Source organism: Juglans regia, chromosome 2, assembly GCF_001411555.2.
Source record: "Juglans regia cultivar Chandler chromosome 2, Walnut 2.0, whole genome shotgun sequence".
Classification (NCBI taxonomy): domain Eukaryota; kingdom Viridiplantae; phylum Streptophyta; class Magnoliopsida; order Fagales; family Juglandaceae; genus Juglans; species Juglans regia.
The window spans coordinates 21,132,294-21,143,874 of NC_049902.1; the positions used below are offsets into that span (position 1 = coordinate 21,132,294).

The window sequence follows — 11,581 nt, forward strand, 5'->3', positions numbered from 1 at the left end:
AAATTGTAATATTAACTATTGTAGCAACATTACATTTAATTGTAAATTAATAATTATAACTAATAAATTTTCAATTTGATCAATTTGGGATAGCATTGTGGCGGTGAGTTTACTGAGTGGTGAGTTGTGTCGACTGCTGTGAGACTAAAAATCAAGTTCATAAACATTAATACGTTATAAAACCTGAAATATTAATAAGTTAAAATAAAACAAATTAGAATTATAAAGTTATAAAATGAAACAAAAATTTAAAAATTTAAAATACAAAATATTAAAAGTACTAACCAAGATGAGATTGAGATTGGGCAATTGGAATTTGAGATGAAGATGAGGCAGATGAGCATAGATTGGTCATTAGGATTCGACATGTGTATATTGAAAATATAAAAACTAAAAAACATACAAGCAAAATAATTAGATACTAAAATATGATATAAAATTATAAATGCAAAAAAAAAAAAAAATAAAGGACAAATTGTGCAAACCATGGTAATGGTGGGTCCAATACAAAGTCATACTGCATCGGAGGTAACCGTAGACGCCGTCTCATGTATCACTATAACAATAAAATTTGAAATGAAATTAATGAATACCAATTAAATAAAAATAAATTAATTAATAAGAAATTAGAAAATGAAATTAAAATAAATACCAGATCCAGACTGATCACCACCCTCCTCCTCGACGTCGGCCTCCTCATACTCAAGAACATCTGGAACATGAATTGGAGTTCCCTTGATCCAATTATGCATGCAAATCAAAGCCTCCACAGTGGTAGGAGCAATGAACTCCGAAATGAATCTAATACACGCCTTCTGGTACTAAAGGCCGACTCCAAGGCTACGGTGCTAACAGGGATGGCCAAAAGACTCTAGGCTATCTCTCTAAGGATGGGATACTTCGGCATTAATCTTCCACCAGCTTAATATATCGAAGTCTCATGGAAATGGTATTACCTCCGCTGTTAAGTATCTGTCTATCTCTGACTGAGCCTCTACATAACTTCGCATTAAGGGGGTCTGCGCAAATCTCTCACCCCAGTCCAATCTACGTCTTTTCCCACTATCGACTTCTTGAACCGGTGGGAGGGTAGGTGTAGGTGCTGCAATATTACAACCTCGCATGACGGTAAACTCATCAAATAATCTACTAAGGGTTTCCCGAACCCTTGCTGCAATAAGCTCCGCTCATTCTTGCCCGTACGCAAGGCCCAATCCAAATATCATACCATCCACCTTAAACCTTAGGTCAATGACGACATCTACATATAACAAAATATTAGCCCTAGTAAAATCTCCCCAATACTTGTCGTATTTTGACGTTATAACCAATGCCATCTCCCACAACCTATAGTGACGACCCGCGACCATGTCATCTAATTTTTCTTTTCTCCTACATATTTGCTGACAGAATTAAAGGATGTAGGGTACAAAGTTCCAGATATCGTCGTGGTGACCTAATAAAAAAACCTCAAAAACTCCACAAAATTATATACAATCTCCCAATCATCATCTACGGATTTCTCCAATCTCCCGTGATCATCAAAATATTTAACATATTGGATGTCTTCATTATCCAATAGTGCAAATGCTAGTCTATATTCTTGGGCCGCCTCCAACATAAAAAATGTTGAGTTCCATCATGTAGGCATATCAGTACAAAGACCCTTCTTGGATGTTAGGCCTGCAGACCTTGAAGCAATCTTTAATTTTTCCAACCTCGAAGGAGAAGATCTCACCCATCTCACAACAGTCCACCCGAGCAATCGAGTCATAAAGATTCCTTAAACCATCAGTAACAATAAGATTTAGAATATGTGTCACACATCTCACATGCAAACACTCACCATCCAAGATTGTCTTATTTGCCTCTCTAAGATAGGTCTTTAGATGTCCCAATGCGACATCATTAGATGAGGCATTATCAACTGTGAATGTAAGAACTCGGGTCAACCCCAACTCCTTTATTGCTTCCTTCCCAATTGTCTCACCCTTATGATCGGTGATTTGATAAAATTTTATAATTTTCTTATGCAATGTCCAATTACAATAAACAAAATGCACATTTAAAGACATATAATTAAAATTTTGGACTGATGTCCAAATATCAGTGGTAAGACAAACAAATTGATCGACCAATTCACCCCTCAACTTCTATTTTTTAGTGTAAAAATATTTTTTTACATCATTTGCCACCATGTAGCGAGAATGAATATTAAACCTTGGTTCCAAGTAGCGAGTAAACACTTAGAACCATTTTTCATCAATAACTTGAAAAGGTAGTTTGTCCATGATGACCATACGAGCTAGATATCTTCTACACTCATCGGGATCATACTTAGTATACCCCCTCAAAGTTGCACCCCCACTAGTCCCATCCGCCATTTTTTTAAGTCCAATTTCTAGCCTAGATTGGCTAATTTTTTGTAATGATCTTAATATTAGATTTTTTTTATATTGCTCTTCTAAGTGCACCTTTAATTGTGAGGTGTCATGTTTCCTATAGTAGCATCTATAGATTTTTCCACAATGGTTACATTTACCTTAGGGGTTATTGGGGTCACCACCCTCTAGTTTGGTGAAATGAGCCCAATAGAAGCATGTTTCTTGTTGGGCTTAGGGGTGAGGCAATGTGCCGTAGGGGTAGGTGTTGGGCCAGGGGTAGGGGTAGGAGTAAAAGTAGGAGTAGGGGTAAGTGAAAGGGTAGGGGTATCTTGGGCATGGAAATGAGAGCTCGCACTAGAATCTGCTGGCATATCCATGAACTCAAGCAAAAAAAAAATATGAAATTAAAGCAAACATAGCAACATGCCAAACAATTAACATCCAAGCATTAACATATATATTAAAAGTTGGAAGATCAAACATCAATGATCAAACATCAAACATAAAAAAAAAAATGAAATACCCAATTAAAATGGGTTATAAAAGTTGTAAAAAAAATAATTTCCCAATTAAAATGGGTTATAAAAGTTGTAAAACAAATTAAATACACAATTAAAACGGGTTATAAAAGTTGTAAAAAAAATGAAATACGGTAACCCAATTAAAAAAAAATAATTTCCCAATTAAAAATCAGATCTTATCCCACATTAATGTAAATCCTCAAAATCCCCCAATTCCGAAACCCTAAAATAATTTAGGGGTTTCAAATACCCTAAATTTATTTCGAAAAAAATGAAAAAAATAAACCAATCACATTCACGGAGAGATCAGAGATTTACACACTGTACACATTGTTCACCAACCTTTCAAACCAGTGAACCACATGCACAATCAAGTCTCCACAACACACAATTCACAAAATCCCATCCTCCATCTCAGATTAAACCCCATCCTTCCTCCAATCTCTATTCCATAAAAGAAATTTCACAAAAAATTGTAGTAGATTTAGGTTTTCTTACCTTTGGCGACGGAGATGAAGACAGAGTCGTGGAAGGTTGCGACGACTGCTACAATGACGACGAGCGATGGAGCGAGACACAGAGAGCGCGACGACTAGTGAGAGAGAGAGAGAGAGAGAGAGAGAGAGAGAGAGAGAGAGAGAGAGGAAAAGGTGTCGTTTCATTATGGGTAAAAAAAAAAATCAAGTACAAAACGACGTCGTTTCTTGCCTAAGTTATTTTTTATATATATATAAATACTTATATATATATATTTATGATACAAGGCAGGGGAGGAGATTTGCGGGTTGGGGGTTGCCCCTATCCCGCCTAGGGGGTCAGATGCGGGAGGGGCCATCCACTCCCGCATCTAACGGACAGGGTGCTCTGCCACGTTGAATGAGGGCGGAGCGGAAACGGGACAGGGGCCCGCTGCCCACCCCAAAGTTCAACCCCAGCCCAAATCCCAGCCACTTCAGTTACCCAAAAAAAGAAAACACACCACTATTAAAACGACGCCATTTTATATTAGCCCTAAAGCGTCGTCTCGTCTCTCTTCTTTCTTCCCCCGATCCCCGCTTCCCTCTGCTACGCCCCCTCCCATCTCTCGATCTCTCAAGCCCCGTGCAAACCACTTACTCTCACCCGGCCCTGCCCTGTGCCGTCGCTGAAGCCGCAACTAAGCCCCCTTGCTTCGAGCACTATTGTCCACCGTCCAAGAAAACAAGCCGAACGCCTCACGGCTCGCCCTTCGTCCATTGTCCTTGCAGCAGCTCGCCCTTCGTCCATTGTCCTTGCAGCAGCCGCCGCGTCTCCTTCCTATCAAGATCACGCTGCCGGTAAGCCTCTCGGCCCCTTTTCATCTCCGTCCGTCTTCTCCCTCTCTCTCTATATCTCTCGTTCGTTCTCTCTCTTACTCATCCCGTCTCTCTCACTCATCCTTGCCTCTTCTATTTTCAGAGACACTCCACGGTGACACTGTAGCAACCCTTCGCACCGCAAGGCCTACCGCCTCCTCCCCTCCGCTCGGTCTTCATCTTGGTAATCTCTCTCTCTCTCCAGTTTCTGGTATACCTCTATCTCACTCTTGCTTCCTCGGTTCTACTCAGTTTTCGATTATAAATTCGATTCCTGTACCGAGCATTATATCGGTGACACTGACAAAACAAGCCACTTGCTTACTGCCGTGGCCCCCGCTGAATCGACTTGAACCTAGGGTAAATCCATGTTTCTCAAGGCTTGGGCACTTAGATTTTGATATGATGATGGTTGGGCTATCTTCTTGGTTTGGCTAAAATGGTCATTGTGATATGGTGTTAGATGTTAGAGCACTCTCATTGGAATAGCCAAATGCAAACTCAAATTTTAGCTAATATAACATTAGTTTGCTTTTTCCTATTCCATTCAAATCCAATCCCCGATTATTCATATACTCTCTATATAATAATAAAATATTTTTTAATAATTTTTTTTTATTTAATTTATAGTTATCACATTTTACAATTCTACCAATTATATGTTAATTAATAATCATATTCTAATTAAATTATTGTTTAAAATAATCATATTTTGTAGTTTTGTGTTATTCTTTGTTGGATGAGGAGTTCTGAGCAAGCATTATAACAAAAACGAGAATGTTAGTTTGGTGCATTGCATACTTATAGCTCTCAGTATGTTGAATTCAGCATATCTTCCACAACAAAACTGCCCAAATCAAGTATATCTTATACAAAGCAGCTACAAAAGAGAAGACAAGTATATCTTAAAAAAAAACTGCCTAAATCAATCTTCTAATTAAACAGGCACAAAACGCAAATAAAACAGCCACATACTAGCTTCACGTCAACATACAGCCCAGAAGTGTACCATTTCAGCAACATACTAGGTTACAAAAACAGCTACATAAATCTGCACTTCCAACAAGAAATTACCATGACTACCAACATACTTGTGTTCATGTCAACTACACATAAGTCGAGCACAAAAGGAAACCCTCTGATTACAACCCAAAACGTAAAATATATACATCTTCTACGCTAAACCAAAAAGCCCCAAATCTTTCACATAGTTGCTGCCCAGCCACATGTATTCCCAGCACATTTGGCTGGTCAGCCACTAAAATCAGAAACTAAGTAGGGGTACCAAACAACTTCAGCAATGCAATTCAACAGTGATCAAGCAGCTTCAGCAATGTTGGCCAGCCACTTTGGGTGTTCTGAGTAGTACCTGCAAAAACACAGCCATCCATAAATGTTGGCAGACAACAGCACAACATTAGAATGAAACAACTTATTGTTTCAAACTTTGTTTACGCTATTATCATTTCATTTAGCTGAAACAATGTTTTATAATATGGAAAACAATCAGTTCATTCACATTTCTTCTTTAATGGAGTTAAGTACAAATTATAGATTGATTCAATGATGAAATAACAGCAATCTGAAAGATGTACAGGCTACCCAATATCACTGCTTTAAATGTTGTACTCTATGAGACATGAGTAATTTTTTTTCCTCTTAACATGCTTGTAACATGGATAGCTGCTGATATTAGATTTCAATCACCCAAAACACAAATGAATTTTGCAAGGAATGAAAGCAACTTACACATGGAATTCCACAATTTCTTGTAGGGAATGTGCATAATATTAGTGGTTGCATCTTAAACCGTTCTAAATTATTCTATACTGGTTCTATACTTCTAAATTGTTCTAAATGGTTCTATACTCTTCTAAATTGTATCTTAAACTATATCTATTGTTCTACACTCTGCTAAATTGTTCTAAACTATTCTAAATTGTTCCCACAAATTTTCAAAAACCGCCACTATTTCCTAAAATCTCAATTTTTCGTTGTATACCAATATGATTAAGTTGTTCCTAATTAACTAACCCAACTTTTTCTCCTTCACTATTATAAAACAAAAGACGAGTGTTTTAGGCACCCGACAAGTCCCAAAACGTAATTTGCAGAGATTATAGAGGATGAGGCATTTTTGTCCTCTCACGCTATGTTCTATTCCAAAAATAAATAAAAAAATTTGAGAAAATATTAGAAAATTGAGAAAACAAGCACATCATTAAATCATTTCCCATTACAACATATGCAAAAAATAGGAACTGGGTTTTGCTCGTTACCTTTGCTTGGACTAAATTTGAAGGGCTTCATGAGATGCTAAAGGAAATTCTTTGACTTATTCAAGTCTTTTGTGGTTTCTAGAGCTAGCTCATGAAAGATAAAAACAGGAAAGACCTCTTGAAGTTTATACGAAAATTTATATTTGATTTTGAGAGAATTCGTGGGAGAGGAAGAGAACACGCGAGATCAGAGAGGGAGTGGAGATGGTGGTGCGGTGGCGTCATGAAGACCAGACGAAACCGTTGCCGGTGGTGCAGTGTTGATGTTCAATCAGACCTGTTGATTTCGTGAGGGCAAAGCAAAGAAGCATAAATGAAGAGAGAAAAAAAAAAAACTCGAGGGAAAAAGCAACTGCTGTTGGTAGAAAGAGGAAAAATCGAGAGAAGAGAGAGATTGTTTCTGGAGGAGAAAATAATAAAAAAATTGATTTGATCGAGCTACAGTGCACAATCAAATATGACCGAAGGTTTGGATTTACTGTAGCTCAAAATTACTGTTACATGAATTTTCCTAATTCAATGTAGTGTGTTTTTATGCCCTGTTAGCCATTTGAGTGACTTTTTTTGGATTTGGCTATTCCAATGAGTGCTCAGACTTAGCAAACCGGTATGCTTTAATGAGTTGAGATAACGTTATTGCGTGGATGGTTGTAGTTAGTGTTTCAGGTCACAATGATATTACGAGTTGATTAGGGGTGGGTGGCGGGGCTCTCCCACCCACCACCATGTCCGCCCGCATGCTTTTGGTAGCCGTAGACAGCACTCTAGGCCTAGCCCGGGGTTTACCCCGCCCGCTCGACCCAAATACATATAAATATACATATATATATACACACATATGTACATATGTAAATATATGTATATATATACATATATATATTTCAATATAAAATAAATTCATAAGTATAGAAAGACCTCATTTTGGGGATTAGTCAGGATGCTTATTTTTTGTGGAATCATTCTAAGAAAGGTATCTTCTTGGTCAGTTCTTTTTATCAAAAGCTCATGAACTCCGGTTTGTCTATATTCCCGTGGAAGAGTATATGGAAGACGAAAGCTCCTTCAAAAGCAGCTTTCTTTGTCTGGATAACGTCTTTGGATAAGATTCTCACTATAGATAATTTGAGGAAACGACGAGTCATTGTCCTAAATTGGTGTTGTCTGTGTAAGAAGCATGGGGAGTCTGTTGATCATCTACTTTTACACTGTGAGGTGGCTAAGGCTGTATGGGATGATTTCTTCTCAAGAGTCGGATTGTCGGGTTATGCCTTGGAGATTGGTGGATTTCCTCGCAAGCTGGACAGGACTTCACGGAGATTCTCAGGTAGTGGCAATTTGGAGATTGGTACCAATTTGCTTGTGTTGGTGCATTTGGAGGGAGAGAAATGCTAGATGTTTTGATGATCAAGAGGGAACAAGGGACGAGCTTAAAGTTTTCTTTTTTAAGACATTGTTCCTATGGGCGGGGGCTATAGTTTGGTACCAATCTATACTTCCTGTGTACTTGGGCTATGCCTATTTCTATGAATATATTATCTTTTGATTACCTATCAAAAAAAATATATATGGTGTTAACTATGTTTAGGTTCCGATTGATTTATCGTTTTACACGATTGCGAAGCAATTTAATGGTGTTAACAAGTTCAGATAAGCAGTGCTCCTATGCTAGGCTTTGCTAAAAGCTTACTAAGGTTGATTTTATGAAAAACTTGCATGGTTTCATAAGAAAACTACCTCGGTTATTTACTGCACTATTCTTTGTATCTAAACCATGAAATGAGACATTTTATCATGACTTGTGTGACATAAGCATTTTTTACTCTAGTTTCTCTACTGCATAACATTTGTTTTTTTTATAAGTAAAAAAATTTTATTGATCAAAGAATAGGCAAAGCCATGTACAAAATTCTAAAAGAGAAAACAAAGGCAGTCCCTAGGCTAAGTAGGCGCATTATAGACAAGAAAATCATGTAGGTCCATGCCATTGAAATCAATAGCAATGGCCCAAGTATATAGTTTTCAAAAAAATAAATCTTTAAGCTCCTCCAGCGATCTTTCCTTGTTTTCAAACGTCCGGTCATTGCGCTCCTGCCACAAACATCACATAATGCATATAGAGATCATCTTCCAAATAGCTTTAATTTGTTGCACGCCTCTTAAATTTGTCCAATTGGCCAGCATTACCACCATTGTCTCCGGCATAGCCCAAGCCAAGTTTAATCTACTAAACACCTCATTCCATAATATCCTAGCTATCTCACAATGTAGTATTATACCCCATTCACTAAGTTTATGGGCCGAAACTTCTTAATCTCCGTAGCCCCCCCACCTTCTTTGGTATCAATGCAAGAAAAGTGGTGTTAAGGCTTTTCTCAAATTTTCCAACCAAGAATAACTCCTGCATAACATGTAAATATGAACTTCTAAATTTTTTTATGTGATTATATGATATTATCTATTCAAGTACACTGTTCTGTTATTATTGTATTTGAAAACCCTAATGCACAAGATCCTATTCTGTGGCCTCGCCACAATTGTGGCCTCTGTTCTGTTAGTAGCTTTGCCACAGGTGATAATTGTGGCCTTGTGTTCTGTTTTTGGCCTTGCCATGGGTATAAAATGTGGCCTCTGTTATGTTGGTACCACCCTCTATGTTTTGGGTGTACTCACTTTGGAGACAGTGATTTTCTGTTTCTGCTTTATTGTCTTTAATTTATCGCTCTTAGAATGTATTTAGGTGTTCTTCTGTATACTTTTTTGTGTACACAGGTTATGCCTATTTCATTCATATCAATAATATTTATCTCTTATCAAAAAAAAGATTTCTATTTCTGCTTGGCTTACCATAGATAATGCACAACCTTGCCACGAGGTAAACATGGCATGTTTATGTTTCTGATGCTGTTTCAGTTTTTCTCATGTCAAAGGTTATTTTGTTCTGTACTATTATTATCAAGTGCTCATTTGTTTCCGCTTTGTTGTTTCGAGGCATTGTTTTGTTTCTGCATTCTATAACTAACCCTGCTCTACACAGTAGAGTATAGGTGCACTGCTTACCGAGTTGGTGGACTCACCTGTTTATCTATATTATTTTTCAAATGACTATGGGGTTCATGGTGATGATTGAGGATAGAAAGCATGATGAGTGAGACTAAAAAAGAGTGTTGAGATAAGTGCGAAGTGGCACCGATATATTTTCAGATTTAAGAGAAAGGTTATCAGTGTTTAGTTTATTTTATTTGGACGAATTTTTTAGACATTTGATTATGAGGGAGATTTTTGTACTTGAGTTGTTATTATTATTATTATTATTATTTTGGTTAAAAGGATTCATCCCGTGTACGGTGCATGACAGCTCAGGTGAACAGTCTTATTTGAGAGAGGGGCCATGCAAATTTATAGGAATTTTAAACTAAATGATTTCAATTCTACCTGAAAACTTTTACCTATCGATGTGCATCTATAGTATGGATAGTGTAGATAGAGTTCTGATTTTGATGGAATTAACACGGACTGTGCTTTTCAGATTCTGTAACATAAACAAATCTCAAGAAACAGAATTGAAAGATGGCTCGTAATGAAGAGAAAGCGCAGTCAATGCTGAACAGATTCATCACACTCAAAGCTGAGGAAAAAAAGAAGCCAAAAGAGCGTCGTCCCTACCTTGCTTCTGAATGCCGTGACCTTGCTGAGGCCGACAAGTGGCGCCAGCAGATCATGCGTGAGATTGGCCGCAAGGTTGCCGAAATCCAAAATGAAGGCCTCGGCGAACACCGTCTTCGCGACCTCAATGACGAGATTAACAAGCTTATCAGGGAAAAATCCCACTGGGAACGGCGCATTGTTGAGCTTGGTGGACCCAATTATACCAAGCATTCTGCTAAAATGACAGACCTAGAGGGAAACATAGTGGACGTTCCTAACCCTAGTGGGCGTGGGCCTGGATACCGATACTTTGGGGCAGCGAAGAAGTTGCCAGGAGTGAGGGAGCTGTTTGAGAAACCTCCAGAGTTACGAAAAAGGAGGACTCGATATGATATATATAAGAGGATTGATGCAAGTTACTATGGGTATAGGGATGATGAGGATGGGGTCTTGGGGAAGGTTGAGGGCCCGGCAGAGGAGAGGATGAGGGCAGAGGCAGTTGAGGAGTGGAGGAGAGTGGAGGAGGTGAGGAGGGAGGCAAGGAAGACAGTGAAGAGTGGGGAGGTGGTGAGTGTGGTGAAGGAAGTGTTGTTCGAGGGGATGGAGGAGGAGGTGGAAGAGGAGGAGAGGAGGGATAGGGAGAAGTTGGAGGAGGAGGAGAGGGAGAGGGAAGGGAGAAGGGAGTTTGTGGCACACGTTCCATTGCCGGATGAAAAGGAGATAGAGAGGATGGTGTTGGAGAAGAAGAAGACGGAGCTGTTGAGTAAGTATGTGAGTGAGGGGTTGTTAGAGGAGCAGAGTGACGCAAAGGTTATGCTTAATATTCAGCGCTAGACTCGGTAAGGCTTGAACTCTTTGCTTCTGTATTTGAGTAGAGTAAGAGCTTTTGTGTACTCAGTTTTAAGCTAATTGATGTAATTAGAGGCTGTAATTTTTTTCTTAATTTCAATGTCGCTATATGATATATCATGCTTCAACGTCTAAATCATTGTTGGGAATTTATGGTAGCATTGCTAATGAGGTTCCTAGATAACTTGCACATTTAAGAGTTTGCAGATACAATTTGATAGCGTTATCTTGATTTCTTGCTTGACGAATTTCGGTAAATATCTAATCATGCTTGGTGTGAGATGCTATTGATCCTAATCCGGATAGAGTAGTGAAAGTTTTTTCTTTCGGACTTTAATGCAGCTTGAATTCTATGGTTTTCCCTGTTTTATGATTTAAGAAAACTCTTTATTGGAAAAGATTTGACTAACAATTTCTTAGACTTATATGTGCAGTTGTATGCTTTCTGTAAATAATGTTTTATTTTGTGGAATACTGGCCCCCTCTATACCAGTTGAGTTCATATTTTTATAGCAGTGTATAGAAAGTACGGTGTTCTTTTGGCATATTTGTTTTTCTAGTATTCAACA

At 38.2% G+C, this 11,581-nt stretch overlaps 1 protein-coding gene across 2 annotated transcripts; it reads left to right on the top strand.

Annotated features, from left to right (window-relative positions):
• The first annotated feature begins 3,898 nt into the window (after positions 1-3,898).
• On the top strand, positions 3,899-11,225 carry LOC109015181 (pre-mRNA-splicing factor ISY1 homolog). Of its 2 annotated transcripts, XM_035687596.1 has the most exons (4): positions 3,899-4,221; positions 4,343-4,423; positions 4,492-4,599; positions 10,045-11,225. In XM_035687596.1, the coding sequence occupies exon 4, from the start codon at positions 10,086-10,088 to the stop codon at positions 10,995-10,997; it is 912 nt and encodes a 303-aa protein (XP_035543489.1). In that variant the 5' UTR covers positions 3,899-4,221; positions 4,343-4,423; positions 4,492-4,599; positions 10,045-10,085; the 3' UTR covers positions 10,998-11,225. The 2 variants fall into 2 exon arrangements, with proteins under 2 accessions (XP_035543489.1, XP_035543488.1); XM_035687595.1 differs by lacking the exon at positions 4,492-4,599 and having other exon boundaries at positions 3,900-4,221.
• The last annotated feature ends 356 nt before the right edge of the window (positions 11,226-11,581 follow it).